Source organism: Chiloscyllium punctatum, chromosome 20 (genome assembly GCF_047496795.1).
Source record: "Chiloscyllium punctatum isolate Juve2018m chromosome 20, sChiPun1.3, whole genome shotgun sequence".
In the NCBI taxonomy this organism is placed as follows: Eukaryota; Metazoa; Chordata; class Chondrichthyes; order Orectolobiformes; family Hemiscylliidae; genus Chiloscyllium; species Chiloscyllium punctatum.
The window spans coordinates 88,759,676-88,783,240 of record NC_092758.1 but is presented as its reverse complement, the minus strand read 5'-3'; the positions used below and the strand labels follow the sequence as shown (position 1 = coordinate 88,783,240).

The 23,565-nt window shown below is 46.4% G+C and overlaps 1 protein-coding gene across 1 annotated transcript in view; it reads right to left on the bottom strand.

The window, feature by feature from the left end:
- The window catches only part of cdc23 (CDC23 (cell division cycle 23, yeast, homolog)), a 50,288-nt gene extending 27,597 nt beyond the window's left edge, over positions 1-22,691 (bottom strand). Inside the window, exons 1-5 of the mRNA XM_072591183.1 lie at positions 22,553-22,691; positions 18,499-18,571; positions 17,542-17,679; positions 12,226-12,268; positions 1,277-1,382 (exon numbers count right to left, since the gene is read on the bottom strand). Coding sequence (XP_072447284.1) covers positions 1,277-1,382; positions 12,226-12,268; positions 17,542-17,679; positions 18,499-18,571; positions 22,553-22,656 — 464 coding nt within the window. The 5' untranslated portion in view covers positions 22,657-22,691. The remainder of the gene's footprint in view (positions 1-1,276; positions 1,383-12,225; positions 12,269-17,541; positions 17,680-18,498; positions 18,572-22,552) is intronic.
- Between the last annotated feature and the right edge of the window lie 874 nt (positions 22,692-23,565).

Below are 23,565 nucleotides of genomic sequence, written 5' to 3'. Positions count from 1 at the left end.
AGAATACTTTACCACTCTCCCTTCAGTTTCCATGGAACTTGACATTTATCACACCAATCCAAAAACAGCCAGCAGCTCTCCTGCTGTACCTCTGACATTTCCGACTTTTCACAATATTACCCTGCCCATTTGGATTCCTCTTGGAACCAAGTGGGCCTTCCCGACAATTTACCTTTCACCACTTTTTATATCGAGCCCCTTGCACTATCATTATAGTTTAGGTTGAGGCAGTGTTCGAATTCTCTTTTCTATACCATTTGCTGGGTTACACCACTTTACAAAGGCACAACACTAAGAATCCAAAGTTCCTCCACTCTTTCCTGACTCCGCTCTCTGGCATCTCTGATCGGAGACTCTTCTTCCTGTACCCCAAGGACCTGAACTGAGCAGAACTGAGCTTGTTACTCACAGAAAAAAGCAACTTACCATGGATGCTGCAAATCAGGAATACAAACGGAAAATGCTGCAAGTACGCAGCAGAGCTGTGCGGAGAGAAACGGCTAAAGTTTCAGCCCAATGACCATTCATCAGACCCAATTCCAATGAGGTGGTCACCAACGTGAAACATTAACTGCATGCCTCTTTCCATTATTGCTGCTGAATATTCCTCGAGATGCAGTGTGATTAAAGGACTGAGAATATGTGTAGGACTTGATCAGCATTGCAATCTGCTATTTAGACTGGTTATACTAAAGTCAAAAGTATGAAGTCACATGACACCAGGTTATCATCCAACAGGTTTATTTGAGATCACAAGCTTTCAAAGTGCTGCCCCTTCATCAGGTGAAGTGAACAGTGCTCTGAAAGCTCGTGATTTCAAGACTTCACCTGAAGGGGCAGCGCTCTGAAAGCTTGCGATTTCAAATAAACCTGTTGGATGATAACCTGGTGTTGTGTGACTTCTGACCTTGTCTACCCCAGTCCAACACCAGCCCTTCCACATCACATTAAAGCCATACCAATAAAAACATGAGATATTCCTTCAGCTGGTTATTCCTCCCTGGCCACAATGTCACAGAGCAGTTTCTATGGTCGTTATTTGTTTCCAAGCTGTCTTTTTATCACTTCTGGATTACAATCCATGGCAACAGCATCTGAAATATGGGGCTGAGACAACTCCTGAGCAACATCCTTCCTCCCCCCTCCAACCCACCTGCTAATATATACAAACTGGTGCGGAAATTCAGTGGCGTAACCTTCCTCAGGATTGTCATCTATCTTGTTCAACACACATCAGAAAACAAAAAGGCATTATCTCATGCAAGCTAATACGTACAAGTATAGTCCAAATCCATCCAATTCCCTGGCTTTGTGCTTTTTACTCAGTTCAACTCGCAATTCCCTCAGAGACTCATTCTTCACTTGTCCTTTCTCCAAGGGTCCTGCCAATCAGATAGAAGATGTACAGATATACAGGCCTTGGGGAGCTCCGAGATGGAGCTTCAGTCACAGATTACAGTTCAGCACACCAAAAATGCAGCGTCTTACAGGCTTCCATTCAAAAGGGGCTGGCATTATGTCAATAAAACTTGCGCGCACCCGTGAACTTCAAATACTGAATTACTATGCTGTTACAAACCTTTAGAAATCTAAATTACGGTCCAATTAAGTGTGTTTAGACTTAAAGCATTCTTTCCTCAACAGTTTAGCACCCCCAAGAATATCAGCGTAGTGTCCTGGCACATTTAATGAAACACAGAAACTATTAATAATGCAAATTAATCAAAAAATATTGCGGATAACACCTCCAATTGCAGATGCACATTTATGAATTAAAACTTCCAATACAAAATGATATACAATATTACTTTTACTGATTTTAAAGAGATACAAACAAAAAAAAAGGTAATTGATGCACCATATATCCAATACCAACGTGTGGCATTAAGATTTAAGTCTCTCTCGCAGCTCCTCTAGCAGCAATGACTGAGGAGCTGAATCACACAGATCAGACGTGGCCAGTTTTGATTCCTGGCTCACAATGAGTTAACTTAACTCAGACAGCTTGATAATGGAGTTCTACAGTCAGTCTGAGTGGGCCTGAGTTAGGAGTAGAGAGTAGGAAAAACATATCCCAGATTCTAGTTGATTGTGCATTTCTAGATTAATATCTAAGAGTCAGTGTGAAAAAAATGACAGTGAAGTGGAATATCAGCCATGATCGAGGTGAATGACAGAGCAGACTGGATGAGGCAAACAGTCAACCCCTGTTCCTACTCTCTATGGTCCCTGCTCCTGCACTCATTACAGACATGCAGATGTCAGATGAGAACAGATTGCATCAACATCTACGATGCCTCTAGCAGTTAAAGACCCTGTTTCTCTCTCAGCCTGGTGATAGATATGGAGATGCTGTTGAGGTGGTTTTAAACTAATTTGGCAAGGGGACGGTGAACAGAGTTAACAAAGTCGGGAGCAAGGTCCAATCACATACAGAAGGCTGACGAGGACAGTCCAGTAGGTGGAGAAGACCTGGGCAGGATCAGGTACAAGGTGGGTCCAGAATTGTATCTGTTTTAATACAAGGAGGATGATTGGTAAGGCAGGTGAAGTTACAGCATTAATCAGTAGGTGAGAATATGAGATTGATACAGTCACTGAGACTGGCTGAAGGAAGGACAGGACTGACAGCCCAACATTCCAGGGGACAGAGGTTTCAGACGCAGTCGAGAAGTTGGGGTGGGAGGGAATGAGAGAGGTGAGGGAAGACATCCTGAAAGAGCCAATTGGTAGAGCTTAGAAATAAAACCAAAGTGGTGCCTGCCTTGCTAGGAGATGTGTGGCAAATCATCAAAAGGTGTGACAGAAACAAGCTTCTTGTTGCAGAGGAGTTGAACTTTGCTAACATTAACTGGGATCACCTCAGCGTGAAAGGAATAGACGGGATGAAATTTTAAAGTGCATCCGGGAGAACTTTTAGTGTCAGTCGGTAGACAGTCCCATGAGAGGCAGGGCAGTGCTCATCCTAATCCCAGGGAGTGACGCCTGTCGAGTGGTTGAAGTTTCAGTGGGTGAGCATTTTGGGGATTATGAACATAACTTTTCGAAATATATTAAGAATAAGATGAGTATCGAACCCAATGACCTCCATACCCCATTTGATATAATGTATCAATTCATTTGGGACTATTTCAGGAAATAAGATTAACTTTGCAAAGTCAGAGGCTATGCTTTTGGGGAACCTTCAGGATGTGCCAGAAGTTGAAGTTCCCTTTTCAGTGGTCACGGGCAGGGGGCATTTTTATTACCCCCAAATTTGATCTGTCATTTCGGACTAACTTTGCTCACTTGCTCGACAATATTAGGCGAGATTTTTATAGATGGGAAGCTCTTCCAATTTCATGGCTGGGCCGAGTATCTCTCATCTCTCTTCCTCATTTGCTTTATCCCACGTGAACGCTCCCTATAATGTTTCCCAGGTTACCGCTGCGGAAGCTTATGGGGTGGTTTGGTTCCTTTGTCTGGCATCGTGGGCAGCCCCTCATCAAACTTACTAAATTGCAGTTGCCTCAAGGAGGGGGAGGAGTTGATTTCCCAGACACCAGGAGGTATCAATTGAGTTTCCTGCTGTCCTTTGTCTGTGATTGGATCGGTAACGATCCAAACTCAATATGGCTGGATATCGAGGCCCGCCAGGCAAAGTGTCTTCTTATTAACCTGTTGTTCATGGATAAGATGAGGACAGTTATAGTCCACTGCCGGAACCCCATTGTTATTAATAGAGTCAAGGTATGGAGGGCGATGCGTCAGAGTGAGGGTTGTTTATCCAAGACTTCGCCACTTACACCCATAGTTGCCATGCCTGGGTTCCAACCAGGAATGATGGACTCAGGGTTCAAACTATGGGCAGCGAGAGGAGTTTCTAGTTTGGGAGACTTGTTTGAGGGGGAGGTTATGATGTCTTTTGAACAACTGAGCCGCAAATATGGGTTACCCAGCAGAGAACTTTTCTATTTTTTTCAGGTTAGGGATTTCATCCAGAAGAAGACTACGCTTCTCACGAAGCCCTATAAACCCGATACAGAGAGGTTATTGCTACACTCCACAAGCACCCTTTCAGTTAGTGCCCTCTATCGCCTGCTGGGTGGCAGGCCCTGGCAGGATATTAACCAGTTATGAGAGGTCTGGAAGCAAGAGCTGGGAGTGGAGATCTCTTCTGAAACATGGGAGAACACTCGAAAGATCTCAATCCATAATAGGACATGCGCTACGCAGTTAAAGGTTCTGCACAGGGCTCATCTGGCACCAGACTGTCTGGTGAAGTTTAAAAAAAAGAGCATCTTCAGTGTGCCCCAAATGTAAAATAAGTGTAGGTACTCTTAACCATTGCTTCTGGACAGGCCACAGGCTCCGTGTTTATTGGAGCGCTGTGGCAGGAGAGATAGGGAGGGGATTGAGGACTGAAGTCAAAGTAGACCTGATATCTCTCCTCTTAGGTGTAACAATTTACCATCTTTAGACGGGCATGGGAAGAAACTGTTTAATATTCTTGCATACTGTGCACGGAAGAATATTCTGATGAATTGGATGTCTGAGAACCCGCCAGGTTTGCTGGGATGGCAGAAATTAATTATGGAGCACATTCCCTTGGACCTTTTTACAAACATGGTACACCACACAACAGACCATTTTTATAAGACATGGCAGCCCTATTGGGTTATTTGGATATAGATTTGTCAGTCATCTTAACTCAGGTGTTTAGTTAACCAGGATGATTAGATTTGTTAAGCCCTGGGCCCTGGAGGGGTCTCCCGGGTTAATATGGATATACGGAAAACCGCATTAGGGAGCTGGAGCTGGATGAACTGCGAATCATTCGGGAGGCAGACGGGTTATTGAGAGGAGTTACATGGAGGTCGTCACTCCTCAGGTACAAGAAAAAGAAAAATGGGTTACAATCAGGGGACGGAAAGGGAACCGGCAGGCAATGCAGGAATCCCCTCTGACCATTCCCCTCAACAATAAGTATACCGTTTTGGATACTGTTGGGGGGGACGACTTATCAGGGGAAAGCAGTGGGGCACAGGGCTCTGGCACAGAGTCTGTCTCTACTGCTCAGAAGGGAAGGGGTAAGAGGAGCAGAGCAGTAGTCATTGGGGACTCCATAGTTAGGGGGACAGACAGGAGGCTCTGTGGGGAAGAGAGAGACTCACGGTTGGTGTGTTGCCTCCCAGGTGCCAGGGTTCGTGATGTCTCTGATCGTGTTTTTGGGATCCTTAAGGGGGAGCAGCCCAAGTCGTGGTCCACATAGGCACCAATGACATAGGTAGAAAAAGAGATGGGGATTTAAGGTAGAAATTCAGGGAGCTAGGATGGAAGCTTAGAACAAGGACGAACAAAGTTGTTGTCTCTGGTTAGTTGCCCGTGCCATGTACTAGTAAGGCAAGGAATAGGGAGAGAGAGGAGTTGAACACGTGGCTACAGGGATGGTGCAGAAGGGAGGGTTGTGGATTCTTGGATAATTGGGGCTCTTTCTGGGGTAGGTGGGACTTCTACAAGCAGGATGGTCTTCATTGGAACCAAAGGGGTACCAATATCCTGGGAGGGGGGAGGGGGGGAGGGGGAGTGGGAGTGGGAGTGGGAGGGGGAGAGAGAGAGAGAGAGAGAGAGAGAGAGAGAGAGAGAGAGAGAGAGATTCGCTAAGGCTATTGGGGTGGGTTTAAATTAATCCAGCAGAGGGATGGGAACCAAAATTGTAGTTCGACTACAGAAAAGGTTGAGAGTAGGGAGGTCCAAAATCAAGTTTCAGGGACACAAGATGGCACCGGCAAGCAAGAGGTTGGTTTGAAGTGTGTCTACTTCAACGCCAGGAGCACCTGGAATAAGGTGGGTGAACTTGCAGCATGGGTTGGTACCTGGGACTTCAATGTTGTGGCTATTTCGGAGACATGGGTAGAGCAGGGAAAGGAATGGTTGTTCCAGGTTCCAGGATTTAGATGTTTCAGTAAGAACAGAGAAGATAGTAAAAGAGGGGAAAGGTGTGGCATTGTTGATCAAGGACAGTATTACAGTTGCAGAAAGGATGTTTGGGGACTCGTCAACTGAGGTAATATGGGCTGAAGTTAGAAACAGGAAAGTAGAGGTCACCCTTTTGGGAGTTTTCTATCGGCCTCCAAATAGTTCCAGAGATGTAGAGGAAAGGATAGCAAAGGTGATTCTCGATAGGAGTGAGAGAGACAGGGTAGTTGTCATGGGGGACTTCAACTTTCCAAATATTGACTGGGAACACTACAGTACGAGTACTATAGATGGGTCAGTTTTCGTCCAGTGTGTGCAGGAGGGCTTCCTGACGCAGTATGTTGACAGGCCTACAAGGGGCGAAGCCACATTAGATTTGGTACTGGGTAATGAGCCCGGCCAGGTGTTAGACTTGGAAGGAGGTGAGCACTTTGGTGATAGTGATTACAATCCTGTTATGTTTACTTTAGTGATAGAAAGGGTTAGGTGTATACCACTGGGCAAGAGTCGCAGCTGGGGGAAAGGCAATTCCGATGCGATTAGGCAAGATTTAGGAAGCATAGGATGGGGAAGGAAACTGCAGGGGATGGGCACATTAGAAATGTGGAGCTTATTCAGGAAAAGGTCCTGTGTGTCCTAGATAAGTGTGTACCTGTCAGGCAGGGAGGAAGCTGTAGAGCGCAGGAGCCGTGGTTTACAAAGGAAGTGGAATCTCTGGTCAAGAGGAAGAAGGAAGCTTATGTTAGGATGAGATGTGAAGGCTCAGTTAGGATGCTCGAGGGTTACAAGGTAGCCAGGAAAGACCTAAAGAGAGAGCTCAGAAGAGCCAGGAGGAGACATGAGAAGTTGTTAGTGGATAGGATCAGGGTAAACCCTAAGGCTTTCTATAGGTATTTAAGGAATAAAAGAATGATGAGAGTAAGATTAGGGCCAATCAAGGATAATAGTGGGAAGTTGTGTGTGGAGTCAGAGGAGATAGGGGAAGCACTAAATGAATATTTTGACAGTATTCACTCTAGAAAACGACAATGTTGTTGAGGAGAATACGGAGATACAGGCCACTCGACTAGGTGTGATTGAGGTTCACAAGGAAGAGGTATTAGAAATCCTGCAGAGTGTGAAAATAGACAAGTCCCCTGGGCCAGATGGGATTTATCCTAGGATCCTCTGGGAAGCCAGGGAGGAGATTGCCGAGCCTTTGGCATTGATCTTTAAATCGTCATTGTCTACAGGAATAGTACCAGAAGACTGGAGGATAGCAAATGTGGTTCCCCTGTTCAAGAAGGGGAGTAGAGACAATCCTGGTAATTATAGACCAGTAAGCCTTACTTCAGTTGTTGGAAAAGGTTATAAGAGATAGGATTTATAATCATCTAGAATAGAATAATTTGATTAGGGATAGTCAGCACGGTTTGTGAAGGGTAGGTCGTGCCTTACAAACCTTATTGAGTTCTTTGAGAAGGTGACCAAACAGATAGATGAGAGCAAGCCGGTTGATGTGGTGTATATGGATTTCAGCAAGGCGTTCGATAAGGTTCCCCACTTTAGGCTATTGTACAAAATGCGGAAGAATGAGATTGTGGGAGATATAGCAGTTTGGATCAGTAATTGGCTTGCTGAAAGAAGACAGAGGGTGGTGGTTGATGGGAAATGTTCATCCTGGAGTCCAGTTACCAGTGGTGTACCGCAACGGTCGGTGTTGGGTCCACTGCTGTTCGTCATTTTTATAAACAACCTGGATGAGGACGTAGAAGGGTGGGTTAGTAAATTTGCAGACGACACTAAGGTTGGTGGAGTTGTGGATAGTGACAAAGGATGTTGTAGGTTACAGAGAGAGACATAGATAAGTTGCAGAGCTGGGCTGAGAGGTGGCAAATGGAGTTTAACGCGGACAAGTGTGAGGTGATTCACTTTGGTCGGAGTAACCAGAATGCAAAGTACTTTTGGCTAATGGTAAGATTCTTGGTAGTGTAGATGAGCAGAGAGATCTCGGTGTCCAGGTACACAGATCCTTGAAAGTTGCCACCCAGCTTGACAGGGTCGTTAAGAAGGCATACAGTGATTTAGCTTTTATTAATTGAGGGATCGAGTTCCAGAACCATGAGGTTATGCTACAGCTGTACAAAACTCTAGTGCGGCCGCACTTGGAGTATTGTGTACAGTTCTGGTCACTGCATTATAAGAAGGATGTGGAAGCTTTGGAATGGGTGCAGAGGACATTTACTAGGATGTTGCTTGGTATGGAGGGAAGTTCTTACAAGGAAAGGCTGAGAGACTTGAGGTTGTTTTCGTTAGAGAGAAGAAGGTTGAGAGGTGACTTAATAAAGACATATAAGATAATCAGAGGGTTAGATAGGGTGGACAGGGAGAGTCTTTTTCTCAGAATGGTGACAGCGAGCATGAGGGGGCATAGCTTTAAATTGAGGAGCGATAGATATAGGACAGATGTCAGAGGTAGTTTCTTTACTCAGAGAGTAGTAAGGGTATGGAATTATTTGTCTGTAACGGTAGTAGATTTGCCAACTTTAAGTACATTTAAGTCGTCATTGGACAAGCATATGGACGTACATGGAATAGTGTAGGTTAGATGGGCTTCAGATTGGTATGACAGGTCAGTGCAACAGAGGGCCGAAGGGCCTGTACTGCGCTGTAATGTTCTATGTTCTATATACACAATGCTCCCGTTCCTCTGTTTGGGAGCTTTGCGCCGAGCATAGCTATTCTGTGTTTTGTGTTTTTTTTTGCTTTCCCTTTTTTGGCTTTGCTTTGTATTACAGGGGAGGATAGTACATAGTTGTATTGTAATTTGTGTTTTTTTTTTCTTTTTATTATACTGATATTTGTTATTGATTGTTTTTCTTCAATAATTTTATACGTTTGTAATGTTAAAAAAATTTGCTCATGAATTCATTTACAAAAAAGAATTAAGATGAGTACCAGGGAAAGAGTGGGACTTATTAGAGACCAAAGGGGGTAAGCTACGCGTGAAACCAGTGGATGTGGGTGAGGGTTTAATACTTCTAATCTGTAATCACGGAGGCGAAAGACATTGTCACCAGGGATTGCAGTTCAACTGGTGAGATTGGAGAACAAGTTAAGATTAATAAGGGGGAGGTATTAGATAGAGTCATAGAGATGTACAGCATGGGAACAGACCCTTCGGTCTAACCCACCCATGCCAACCAGACAACCCAACCCAATCTAGTCCCACCTGCCCAGCACCCAGCCCATATCCCTCCAAACCCTTCCTATTCATATTCCCATCCAGATGTCTCTTAAATGCTGTAATTGTACCAACCTCTACCACTTCCTCTGGCAGCTCATTCCATATACATACCACCCTCTGTGTGAAAAAGTTGCCCTGTAGGTCTCTTTTATATCTTTCCCCTCTCACCCTAAACCTATATTAACAACTTCGATTAGAATGAAGGAGACATAATTCGTAAGGTTGGAGGTGACACAAAAATTGGTGGTGCTTGTAAACTGTGCAGAGCAATGGCAGATGGAATTTAATCCCAATAAGTGCAAGGTGATGTGTTTTGGGAGATATAATAAGGGAAGGATTTACACAATGAACGAGTACTGAGGAACAAAGGGACCTTGGTGTACAAGCCCTTGGATCCCTGAAGGTATCAGTTCAGGTAGACAGGGTGAGGAAGGCATACAGAATGATTGTCTTCATTTGCCAGGGCGGGGAATATAGGAGCAAAGGAGTCTTGTTATAACTTTATAAGACATTGTTTCAGCCTCAGATGGAATACTGTGTGCAGTTTTGATCACCACACTATTGGAAGGACGTGACTGCACTGGAGAGGGTGCAGAGGAAATTCACCAGGATGCCACCTGGGTTAGTTCGGGGGTGTGTGCGCGTGTGCGTGCGTGCATGTGTGCACGGACGGTGCTGTTGATTGAGTTATACAAAACTACAAGAGGCATAGACAGTAGATTGCGAGAGTTTGTTCCCTGTGGCAGGCATGTCTAAGATCAGACGGCATAAGTTTAAGGTAAGGAGGAAGTGGTTTAGAGGAGGTCTGAATAAAGAGGGTGGCAGAAACATGGAATGTGCTGCCTGAGGGGGTGGTGGAGCCACGTACTCTTGCAACAATTAAGGAACAAGGTTTGTGAAGGTTTGTAGCTCAGGTTGAGGTTTAGGGTGTAGGTTTGCTCGCTGAGCTGTAGGTTTGATATCCAGACATTTCATTACCTGGCTCGGTAACATCATCTGTGGCGACCTCCAAGTGAAGCGAAGCTGTTGTCTCCTGCTTTCTATTTATATGTTTGTACTGGATGGGGCTCCTGGGGTTTGTGGTGATGTCATTTCCTGTTTGTTTTCTGAGGGGTTGATAGATGGTATCTAGATCTGTGTGTTTGTTTATGGCGTTGTGGTTGGAGTGCCAGCCTCTAGGAATTCTCTGGCATGTCTTTGCTTAGCCTGTCCCAGGATAGATGTGTTGTCCCAGTCGAAATGGTGGTTTTTTTCATCCGTGTGTAGGGCTACGAGGGAGAGAGGGTCGTGTCTTTTTGTGGCTAGCTGGTGTTCGTGTATCCTGGTGGCTAACTTTCTTCCTGTTTGTCGACGTAACAGCCCTGTTCACCTCCATCAAACATCGACCTGGCAAAGGAAACACTTACTACACTTTTAGAAGAGACCATCACACACACCCCAACCACCATCAATCACATTACCAACGAGGACATCATGAAGCCAGTGGACCTGTGCCTCACCACCCACTTCACCTTCAACAACATAATCTACAAACAAACCAACGGCACACCCGTGGGATCTCCGCTATCAGGATTCACAGCAGAAGCAGTAATACAAAGACTAGAACAAACAGCCCTACCAACCATCAAACCAAAAATCTGGGTCCGCTACGTAGATGACACCTTTGTCATCACAAAACGAAAAAAGATAGAAGAGACATTTAACATCATCAACAATAACCTCACAGGCATAAAGTTCACCAAGGAGGAAGAAACTGACAACAAACTCTCATTCCTGGACGTCAGAGTCGAAAGAAAGGACAACGGAGAGCTACAAACCTTCGTGTACAGAAAACCGACAGACACTGACCAAATACTTAACTACACCAGCAACCATCCCAACACACACACACAAAGCTGTATCAGAACACTATTCCAACGAGCCACCACACACTGCAGCACAGACGAAATTTGGAAAACAGAGGAGAACCACCTATACAACATATTCACGAAGAACGGATACTCAAAAAATACAGTCCGCAGATTCCTCAAGAACAAACCACGACAAGCAGACCAAACACAGCCAGAAACCCTAACCACCTTACCATACATCAAAGAAGTTTCAGAAATGACAGCCAGACTACTAAGACCCCTTGGAATCCTAGTAGCACACAAACCCACCAACACTCTCAAACAAAAACTAACAAACTTAAAAGACCCAGTACAACCCATGGACAAAACCAACGTCATCTACAAAATTCCATGCAAGGACTGCCACAAACACTACGTAGGACAAACAGGAAGAAAGTTAGCCACCAGGATACACGAACACCAGCTAGCCACAAAAAGACACGACCCTCTCTCCCTCGTAGCCCTACACACGGATGAAAAAAACCACCATTTCGACTGGGACAACACATCTATCCTGGGACAGGCTAAGCAAAGACATGCTAGAGAATTCCTAGAGGCCTGGCACTCCAACCACAACGCCATAAACAAACACATAGATCTAGATGCCATCTATCAACCCCTCCGAAAACAAACAGGAAATGACATCACCACAAACCCCAGGAACCCCATCCAGGGCAAACATATAAATAGAAAGCAGGAGACAACAGCTTCGCTTCACTTGGAGGTCACCACTGATGATGTTACCGAGCCATGTAATGAAACGTCTGGATATCAAACCTACAGCTCAGCGAGCAAACCTACACTGTAAATTAAGGAACAACCAGATAAACAATTCAAATACCAGGGCATAGTAGTCTATGGACCAAGTGCAGGTAAGTGGGATTACTGTAGTTTGATGTTTATTGGTCAGCAGAGACATAGTGGGCTGAAGGGCCTGGCTCATTGCAGCATGACCCCACGATATTGGTAGATGAACATTGCATGTATTACCATAACATAGTAAGAACCAACACTTCAGGCAAGGAAGGAGAAACAGTGCAAAGCAACATTTTTAAAATATCAATATTATCATTGCTGTTCCAACAGGAAGACTCCATTACACAATAACTAAAATCACAGCTTTATTGTTATAGTGGCCAGTTATTGACTTACCCAGACTGTCCACTGTTTCATCATCTTTCTTCTTTTCTCCAGACTAGAATACAAAAAACGTTACTCAATATTGAATAAATTCATTCCATTCAAATCACAGCATAGATCCAGAGCTACATTCCACACCAATGGAGTTTATCTTTACAATAAGCCTATTCATTTTTGACTTTTTAAACAATCACTCCTTCCCCCTCACCAAGAGACTTGATAAAACTGAGCAGCATGTTACACTTCTTCAGCCAGCAGAAACAAAGTTGATGTGAAACTGGAGTCTGATAAACAGGCAAATGTTACCCTAACAAAAAATTAAAACACTACGGAAGCTGGAACTTTGAAAGAAAAGCAGAGTTCTGGAGAAACTCAGTCGGTCTGGCAGCATCTGTGGTGAGAGAAAGAGTTAATGTTTTGAGTCCAATGTGATTCCCCTTCAGAGCAGAAGACTCATACCAGATTCAAAATGTTAAGTCTGTTTTTGTCTCCCCACAAGTGCTGAGTTTCTCCAACATTTTGATTTTATTCCATCCTAAACAAATACAAACAAGGGCACGATTTGTACAGTTAATGGTAAAGCCCCAGTGTTGTCGAACAGAGAGACCTAGGGATTCAGGTACATTATTTTTTGAAATTTGCGTCACAGGAAGACAGGGTGATGAAGGCGGCATTTGGCATGCTTGCCTTCATTGTTTAGACCTTTTGAGTGTCAGAGTTGGGACGTCATGTTGAGGTTGTACAGGACATTGTGAGGCCTCTTCTGCAGTACTGATGTGCAGTTCTGGTCACCCGGTTACAGGAAGGATATTGTTAAACTGGTGATGGCTCAGAAAAGACTTACCAGGATCTTGCCAGGAATGGAGAGTTTGAGATATAAAAATGAACTGGAAGTTTTTTCCACTGAGGTGTAGGAGGTTGAGGGGTGACCTTATTGAGGTTCGTAAGGTCATGAGGGGATAGATATGACAACGGTATGAGAGTTCAAAACAAGAGGGCATATTTTTAAGGTGGGAAGGAAAAAAGAATTAAAAAGGACACAAGGGGCAACCTTTTTCCACACACAAACCATTCTCTGTGTAATGAACTTCCAGACGAAGTGGTTGGATGTGGACACAGTTATAACGTTTAAAAGAAATCTGGATAGGTTCATGATTCGGAAAGGTTTGGAGGGATATGGGTCAAGTGCAGGCAGATGGGACTAGTTTGGGAACAGGTCATCTCAAGTTGCACTGGGATTTCAACCAACGAATACACGTGGAGAGCTTTTTGTTTTAAAGAGCAGGGAGCGAGGTTGGAACAGGGAGGCTGTTGGGAAGGCAAGTGATTTCCACGTAAGTAGACGTGGAAGACCTGTATCAAGCACTAAGAAGGAAATTGAAGCACAGGTCCTCAAGGGTCATAACCTCCAGATTACTGCCTTAGCCACGTGCAAATTGGCATAGGGATAAGGAATTTAGGGAAGTAAACACGTGGCTAAGGGATTGGTGTGGGAAAGAGGGATTCCATTTTATGGGGCATTGGCATCAGTTTTGGAACCGGGACCAACTGTACCGATGGGATTGGGATGGTCTCCGCCTGAACCGATATGGAACCAGTGCTCTCGTGAAAAGGATAAATCGGGTGGTCAGTAGGACTTTAAACATCTGAGTCGGGGGCGGGGGGGAAGGGAAAGCAAAAGCGACAGGGAGTATGGAGTTAAATGGAAAGATAAGCAGCAGGATAGCATGTGTGCAGGTGGGTTTAAACTCGAGGCAAACGAGAAATACAGCAAAAAGGAAGGATAACTTAGGACATCTTATAATTTCCAATTTCTCTAATAATAAGCAATTAAGGCACTTTACCTGAATGCTCGTAGTATTCATACCAAAGTAGATGAATTAAAGGCACAAATCATCATGAATGATTATGATGTGGTAGGCATCACAGAAATGTGGTTGCAGGGGGTTCAGGACTGGCAGTTAAACATCCAAGGATTTATGACTTATTGAAAAGACAGGGAGGTGAGCAGAGGAGGCAGGGGTGTCTTGTTAATTAAGAATGAAATTAAATCTATTGCACTGAATGACATAAGGTCAGATATTGTGGAGTCTGTGTGGGTGGAGCTGAGGAACCACAAAGGCAAAAAAACACCCATAGTGGGGGTTATGTACAGACCTCCCAGCAGTGGTCAGGACCAGGGGCACAAGATGTACCAAGAAATAGATAGGGTATGTCAGAAAGACAAGGTCACGGTGATCATGGGGGACTTCAATATGCAGGTGGACTAGGTGAATAATGTTGCTGGTGGATCCAAAGAAAGGGAATTCATAGAATGCTTACAGGATGGCTTTTTGGAACAGTTTGTGATGGAGCCCACAAGGGAGCAGGCTATTCTGGACTTACTGCTATGTAATGAGCCAGACTTTATAAAAGATCTTAAATTAAGGGAACACTTTGGACGCAGTGATCGTAATATGGCAGAGTTCAGCCTGCAGTTTGAAAGAGAAGGCAAAATCAGATGTAATGCTGTTACAGTTAAATAAAGTTAATTACAAGGGCATGAGAGAGGAACTGACCAAAATTGACTGGAAGCAGAGCCTAGTAGGACGACAATAGAACAACAATGGCAGGAATTTGTGGGTGTATTGAGGATACAAAGACAAGAAAGATTGTTATGGTTCTGTTCGCCGAGCTGGGAATGTGTGTTGCAGATGTTTCGTCCCCTGTCTAGGTGACATCCTCAGTGCTTGGGAGCCTCCTGTGAAGCGCTTCTGTGATCTTTCCTCCGGCATTTGTAGTGGTTTGAATCTGCCACTTCCGGTTGTCAGTTCCAGCTGTCCGTTGCAGTGGTTGGTATATTGGGTCCAGGTCGATGTGCTTATTGATTGAATCTGTGGATGAGTGCCATGCCTCTAGGAATTCCCTGGCTGTTCTCTGTTTGGCTTGTCCTATAATAGTAGTGTTGCCCCAGTCGAATTCATGTTGCTGGTCATCTGCATGTGTGGCTACTAAGGATAGCTGGTCGTGGCTATTAAGGATAGCTGGCAACACAAATTCCCAGCTCGGCGAACAGAACCACAACAACGAGCACCTGAGCTACAAATCTTCTCACAAACTTTGAACACCTACGGGCGAGAGACGCTAAGACAAGCCAGGAAATGGGAATCCTGTGCCAACCGCCGAAGCACCACATACGAACAACTCCGGTTCCTGCACGAATGCCGAAAGAATCGAATCCTTCCACCATGTGTCAGATGCAGACTACCAGTCAACAACACATAGGCCAGGGACACAGCCAGGCAGAACGGATTCAGGATGATCCAGGTAATGATTACAGACGCTCACAACAGACTTCACAAATACAGACAAGAAATTGCGTGCCAAAAATCATTAATTTCAAAAACCACCAATCAGGAATGGACCCGGACCATAGAACAGGCCGTCACCATAGGACAGAACAGGACCCCTCGGGAAGGACATACTGGCACTGGAGCGTGTCTAGCGGAGATTCACACGGATGACCCCTGGAATGGTAGGCCTAACAAATGATGATCGGCTGAGGATCCTGGGATTATAATCATTAGAGTTTAGAAGTTGAGGGGAGATCTAATAGAAATTTACACGATAATGCATGGCTTAGAAAGGGTGGACGCTGGGAAGTTGTTTCCATTAGGCGGGGAGACTGTACCCATGGGCACGGCCTTAGAATTAGAGGGGTCAATGTAGAATGGAAATGAGGAGATGTTTCTTCAGCCGGAGAGTGGTGGGCCTGTAGAATTCATTGCTGCAGAGTGCAGTGGAGGCCGGGACATTAAATGTTTTCAAGGCAGAGGTTGATAAATTCTTGATCTTGCAAGGAATTAAGGGATACAGGGAGAGTGCGGCTAAGTGGAGTTGAAATACCCATCAGCCGTGATTAAATGGCAGTGTGGACTTGATGGGCCGAATGGCCTTACTTCCACTCCTATGTCTTATGGTGTTAAGTCTAGCATTGTCATTCTTTTGACAGAAGATGAGAACATTAAAATTTTACAGCAGGGTAACGATATTGAAAACGTGAGAAACTGAACAAAATAACTTTCTTTTGTGCGGTGCTTTTCACTACCATGGATGTCTCAAAGTGCAACCAGAGATTTCTTTTAAAAAAAAAGATAACCAATCTGTGCAGAGCAAGCCCGCATAAACACCAACATGGTATTTAAGACACCCTTTTTTTTATTACATTGACTGAGGGACAAACTCTGGCCAGGAGACTATCTCCCTGTTTTGTTAAAATGGCATCTTGGGATCATTTACATCACCCATGAAGACAGACTGGGCCTTGGCTTAACATCTCACGAAAAGGCAGAACCTCCGATAGTGCTGCATTCTGTGCTACTCTGAAGTGTTGGTTTTGGTTTTGTGCTCAAACCCAGGATTGTGGCTTGAATCCAGAATCTTGTGCTTTGGAGGGGAGATTGCAAGCCTAGGAGTTACAGGTAAGACCGTAAAGGCGTTGCAGGTAGACAGGGTAGTGAAGGCAGCATATGGCACACTTGCATTCAATCATCAGAGCATTGAATATAGGAGTTGGGATGTCATGTTGCAGATATACAAGACATTGGTGGGGCCTCTTCTAGAATACTGCGTACAATTCTGGTCACCCTTCTACAGGAAGGATGTTGTTAAACTAGAAAGTGGACAGAAAAAATTTCCAATGATGTTATTGGGATGGGTAGATTTGAGTTAGAGGGAGAGATCGGAGCTTTTTTTTCCCCTGGGAGTGTACAGACTGAGAGGTGACCTAATTGAGGTTTATCAAATCATGAGGAGCATAGATTAGGTGAAGCACCAAGGTCTTTTCCCAAAGGTAGGGGAGTCCAAAACTAGACAGCATAAGTTTAAGGTGAGACGGGGAAAGATTTAAAAGGGACCTACGGGGCAACATTTTCACAGGGGGTCTAGCATGTATGGTACAAGCTGTCAAAAGAGGTGGCAGAGGCTGGTACAATTACAACATTTAAAAGACATTTGGACTGTTACATGAAGAGGAAGGATTTAGAGGGATATGGGTCAAATGCAGGCAAATGGGACTAATTCAGTTTAGGAAAGTCGGTCGGTATGGACAAGTTGTACTAAAGGATTTGTTTCTGTGCTGTATGACTCATTACAGATTATAATGTTTCTATCAGATCTTATAAAATAATGTATAGTTACAACTCCGTCCAACTAGGTCAACAAGACTAAATTTGCTTTCCACATTCTGGACTGAATGTTAAAAAAAAAGTTCAAAAGTGAAAGAGGGCCAGAAACACATCTGCTGGGTGATTTAACAGAGGCATCACTATTACCGGAGTGTTCCCTTACCAGATATCTGGAATACATATACAGGAAGTAGGCCTTCTGACTCTGACAGCCTTTGAGAAAATAGGCTGCTCGATCATACTCTTTCAAATCAAAGTATGACTTGGCTAACGTGTAGGCATCCAAATCCACCAGGTCTTCCTAAATAGAAACACGGTTTTACAAAAATAAAAGTGAAACCAACCAATAACTCAAAAATAAATCGCTAACAACCTTTAGACTCAACCCTGGGTGCTGAACTGCAAAACAATTGATATTTTTCTGCTACCCAATTACGAGTTTGTTCATGCACAGAATAGAATGAAAAGGTATTTCAAAGATTTTATCTGCCTCCCTCCAACTCCCTTCTAAGCAAGTAACACAATACACAAGTGCAAATTGTACCGAATAATTTTGTTACTATAATCCCATTATCCCCCTTCAGCTTTAATGAAGCCATATGTCTCCTCTGTAAGGAGGGTGGCAGGGTGGCTCACAGCACCAGGGATCCAGGTTCAATTCCACCCTCAGGCAACTGTGTGTGTGGAGTTTGCACATCCTCCCAGTGTTTGTGTGAGTTTCCTCCAGGTGCTCCCATTTCCACCGACCGTCCAAAGATGTGCAGGTTAGGGTGGACTGAATGCTGAACTTGTCTGTAGTGTTCAAGGATACGTAGGCTAGGTGGATTAGCTAGGGTAGACGAGGGAGTTACAGGATTATGGTAGGGGAGCTGGGTCTGGGAGGGATGCTCTTCTGAGGATCAGTGCAGACTCATTGGTCTAAATAGCCTCCTTCTGCACTGTAGGGATACTGTGATAATAGATGCAACGGAGAAGAGAATCAACCCAATGTTCCTTTTAAAACATTTTCCAACCTCAGTCTAGTAGATGACTGGAAAAACACATCAGCTGGGCTAACACTACTTCTGAACTGTTTCTATAGTTGAGTGTAATGAACTGTTTAAAGAAAGGACTGTCATACCTCTGTTAACGTTGGGGCAGCTGGCATTTCATCTTTAGGAAGAGGATCCAGGGAGAAGGCCAACTCTGAAGCCCTACACATAAAAACATCAACCTTAAGTCAGGACAAGAGAAATTCAGAGCCCACCCTCAGCTCCTTGTAACAAGATATAAACCCATCAGGGTAACGGAAAGGACAGTGTTCATTTTGAGTTATGTGTCTTGTACGTGAAACTCTGTTTAATGACTTGTCAAAATGTTGAGATTGTAGAAATGTTTTCATCTTCTGACTAAATAAAGGGTCTACTTCTAGCATCAACCTTAACACCTCAGTGAATAAAATCATTAGACATAATAGCAGATTTGACAGATTGAGTTAAAGTCTGATGTTATCTATCATCATCACTGGGAACAAGATAACTTACGTACCTGATGTTATGTCTTCTCGTTAGAGTCACAGAAAAAGGCCATTTCACAGCAACATGATAGAATAAAAATAACCAGAAGTTTATAAACTAATTACTCTATAAAGTCAAAGTTGAAAACACCATCTGTAAATAAAACAGCAAATATAACTGTCCTATATTTGACCCGACTTTAGAATAGCCATGTGTCAAGGCAACCTGTGCACATGAGCGTCAAGCTGAACAACATGAGCTACTTTGAGAGATCCAGATTGAGTTAAAGTGATTTACAGATATACTTTAAATCTTTTATCAATAATTGGCAACTCCAACACTTACGACTCCGTTCCCATAAGTAACATGGTTAATTGCAGATATGTCAGTAACAACCTCAAACATTTAAACAAGATTGAAGAATCAACCTGAATTTGTGAGAGAGAGAAAAAATAAACCTGAGTCTATCAGGTTTCTAAAAACAAAACACAGCTACAGCAGATGATGACTCGGAAGGGTGATTATGAAGACATTTGAAGGCACTGGTGAAAAGGAAAGGGTCACAGGGGTACAGATGCACAGCTTGGAAACAGACCCTTTAGTCCAAATCATCCACGCCAACCAGATATCCTAATTAATCTAGTTCCATCTGCCAGTATTTGACCTATATTCCTCTAAACTCTTCCTATTCATGTACCCATCCAGATGCCTTTTAAATGCTGTAATTGTACCAGTCTCCGCCACTTCCTCTGGCAGCTCACTCCATACACACACCACCTTTCCATGTAAAAGATGCCCCTCAGGTCTGTTTTAAATCTTTCCCCTCTCACCTTAAACCTATGCTCTCTCGGTTTGGACTCCCCTATCCTGGGGTAAAGACCTTGTCAACTTAACCCATCTACGTCCCTCATGATTTTATAAACCTCTATAAGATCATCCCTCAGCCTCCAATGCTCCAGGGAAAATAGCCCCAGTCTATTCAGCCTCTCCCTACAGCTCAAACCCTGCAACAATATCTTTGTTGGTAGGAAAGAAGGATGACATTGGCTTTGAGGTCACAGTTGACATACAAAGATGTGAAATAGATGGATGCGACAGTTCCCAGAGAAAATACATTGACACCAACATTTGTATCAGCAAATGGATAAGGAATAACACCCCAACCACAAACCTCATACTTGATCCTGGATCATAAGGTTACACTTGCTAAGGGTGGCCCAGTGGTTAGCAATGCTGCCTCACAGCACCAGGTTCAATTTGTTTGCACATTCGCCCCGTGTCTGCGTGGGTTTCCTCTAGGTACTCCAGTTTCCTCCCACAGTCCTAACACGTGCAGGTTAGGTGAACTGGCCATGCTAAATTGCCCGTAGTGTTAGGTGAAGGGGTAGATGTAGGGGAATGGGTCTGGGTGGGTTTCTCTTCAGAGGGTCAGTGTGAACTTGGTGGGGCCGAAGGGCCTGTTTCCACACTAAGTAATCTAATCTAAGTGCAGCCTCAGGCGACTGTCTGTGTGGAGTTTGCACATTCTCCCCGTGTCTGTGTGGGTTTCCTCCGGGTGCTCCGATCTGACTATTCTAAAGTTGAACTAGTCAAATATAGGACAGTTATACTTGCTGTTTTCTTTTTATATACAGATAATGTTTTCAATTTTGAGTTTATAGAGTAACAGATATATAAACTTCTGATTGTTTTATTTTAGAATGTTGCTGTGAAAGGGCCTTTTTCTGTGATTCTTAACTAGAACATTAAACACCACGTACGTAAGTTATCTAGTTCCCAGCAATGATGATAGATAACATCAGTCCAAAGACGTGCAGGCGAGGGGGGATTAGCCATGGGAAATACAGGGTTACAGGGACAAGGTGGGTGAGTGAGTCTGGGTGGGATGGTCTTTGGAGGGTCAGTGTAGACCCAATGGGCTGAGTGGCCAGCTTCCACACTGTAGGGATTCAATGCTACTTGGCAATAACTCCCAACGTGACCGTGACCGGTCCCCTGACTCCCAAAGGTTCAGACTGATCACAATTCACACACAAAAAAAAATTGCTGGAAAAGGTCTGACAGTGTTGGAGCTTCCCCGAGGGTGGGGTGAAGGTTGAGGATGAGTGTTGGGGCAGAGGTGGGGTGGGGGGGTTGGGTGCCAGGTGAGGGGTGGGGGTGAGGGGCAAGTGTGGGGAGTGAGGGTGAGGGTGAGTGTCAGGGTGGGGGTGGGGATGGGGGGGGGGTGAGGGCGAGAGTGTGGGGGGTGGGGGGTGGGGGGGTGAGTGTGGGGGGTGGGGGGTTGGGGGTTGAGTGTGGGGGGTGGGGGGGTGAGTGTGGGGGGTGGGGGGGTGAGTGTGGGGGGAGGGGGGGTGAGTGTGGGGGGAGGGGGGGTGAGTGTGGGGGGAGGGGGGGTGAGTGTGGGGGGAGGGGGGGTGAGTGTGGGGGGAGGGGGGGTGAGTGTGGGGGGAGGGGGGGTGAGTGTGGGGGGAGGGGGGGTGAGTGTGGGGGGTGGGGGGGTGAGGGTGGGGGGTGAGTGTGGGGGGTGGGGGGTTGAGTGTGGGGGGTGGGGGGGTGAGTGTGGGGGGTTGTTGGGGGTTGAGTGTGGGGGGTGGGGGGTTGGGGGTTGAGTGTGGGGGGTGGGGGGTTGGGGGTTGAGTGTGGGGGGTGGGGGGTTGGGGGTTGAGTGTGGGGGGTGGGGGGTGAGTGTGGGGGGTGGGGGGTTGAGTGTGGGGGGTGGGGGGTTGAGTGTGGGGGGTGGGGGGTTGGGGGTTGAGTGTGGGGGGTGGGGGGTTGGGGGTGGGGTGTGGGGGGTGAGTGTGGGGGGTGGGGGGTTGAGTGTGGGGGGTGGGGGGGTGAGTGTGGGGGGTGGGGGGGTGAGTGTGGGGGGTGGGGGGTTGGGGGTTGAGTGTGGGGGGTTGGGGGGTGAGTGTGGGGGGTGGGGGGTGAGTGTGGGGGGTGGGGGGTTGGGGGTTGAGTGTGGGGGGTGAGTGTGGGGGGTGGGGGGTGAGTGTGGGGGGTGGGGGGTTGGGGGTTGAGTGTGGGGGGTGGGGGGTGGGGGTTGAGTGTGGGGGGTGGGGGGGTGAGTGTGGGGGGTGGGGGGGTGAGGGTGGGGGGTGGGGGGGTGAGGGTGGGGGGTGGGGGGGTGAGGGTGGGGGGGTGAGTGTGGGGGGTGGGGGGTGAGTGTGGGGGGTGGGGGGGTGAGGGTGGGGGGTGGGGGGTGAGTGTGGGGGGTGGGGGGTGAGTGTGGGGGGTGGGGGTTGAGTGTGGGGGGGTGGGGGGGTGAGGGTGGGGGGGTGAGGGTGGGGGGGTGAGGGTGGGGGGTGGGGGGTGGGGGGGTGAGGGTGGGGGGGTGAGGGTGGGGGGTGGGGGGTGGGGGGTGGGGGGTTGAGGGTGGGGGGTGGGGGTTGAGTGTGGGGGGTCGGGGGGTGAGTTTGGGGGGGTGAGGGTGGGGGGTGGGGGGTGAGTGTGGGGGGTTGGGGGGTGAGTGTGGGGGGTGGGGGGTTGGGGGTTGAGTGTGGGGGGTGGGGGGTTGAGGGTGGGGGGGGTGAGTGTGGGGGGTGGGGGGTTGGGGGGTGAGTGTGGGGGGTGGGGGGTTGAGGGTGGGGGGTGGGGGGGTGAGTGTGGGGGGTGGGGGGTTGGGGGGTGAGTGTGGGGGGTGTTTGGGGGGTGGGGGGTGTGTCGCGCTCGGACACTCACCACTTGCCGCTCTGCAGGAGGCCCCGCTCCCGACACAGGCCGCTCACCGCCATCAGGCCCCGCTTCACCTCCTTCAGCTCCGGGAACTCACTCAGCGCCGCCATTGTCCTCCCGCTCACACTCACAACCAATCACTGCACAGCGGCTAGGGTAACCAATCAGAACGCTCATCCTCCAGCCAATCACTACACACGGTCTGAGCGTAACCCATAGGGTTGGCCATCATCCAGCCAATCATAGTCAAATTCCTCATTTGGCCAATCAGAGCTCACAAAGTCTTGACCAATCACATTCCGGTGTAGTCTCCACCACTCAGAATGGATATTCTTCAGCGAATCACAATCATAGGCCTGATTCAGCCAATCGAAATGTGGAATATCCCAGCCAACCACAGCCGGCGTTAGGTCTCGACTAGTTTCGGTCTTAACCAATCAGAGTAGACTTCCTCCAGCCGTTTACAATTTGTATCAACCACTCACATGCTGGGTAGATCTCAGCCAATCACAATGGAGTCACTGTCTCAGCCAATCAGAGTGCAACGCCTTTCAGCTAAACACAATCCAGTGTCTATATCATCCAATCACCTCTTCCATCTTCACAGCCAATCATAATGCAGGATCACTGATCTAGAGCAAAGAAATATAGAGTCCATACAGTGCAGAAAGAGGTCATTCGGCCCATCGTCATAGTTGGCTAGCATTGTCACTGATGGGCAATGTCAGGCCATACTTCCAAGTTAGTGGAATAAATACAATCACAAAATACTGGAAGAATTCGGCACTGTGGCAAGATTCTTGGTTTCCCCAAATATTCTGGTGATGCTGTTGATGGCAATCACTGTCTAATGAGTATATAGTTTTCCACCGAGGAAATTCTGCGTCACTGTGGGTTCTGTAAGCCTTCGTGTGGCTAATGATCCCGATCCGAGAGCCACACCTCCTACCACATGTTTGGCAGGTGTATCCAGGAGGAAGGAGTCTTGAGATCATTAGCTAGGAGATAGTGAGGTCTGC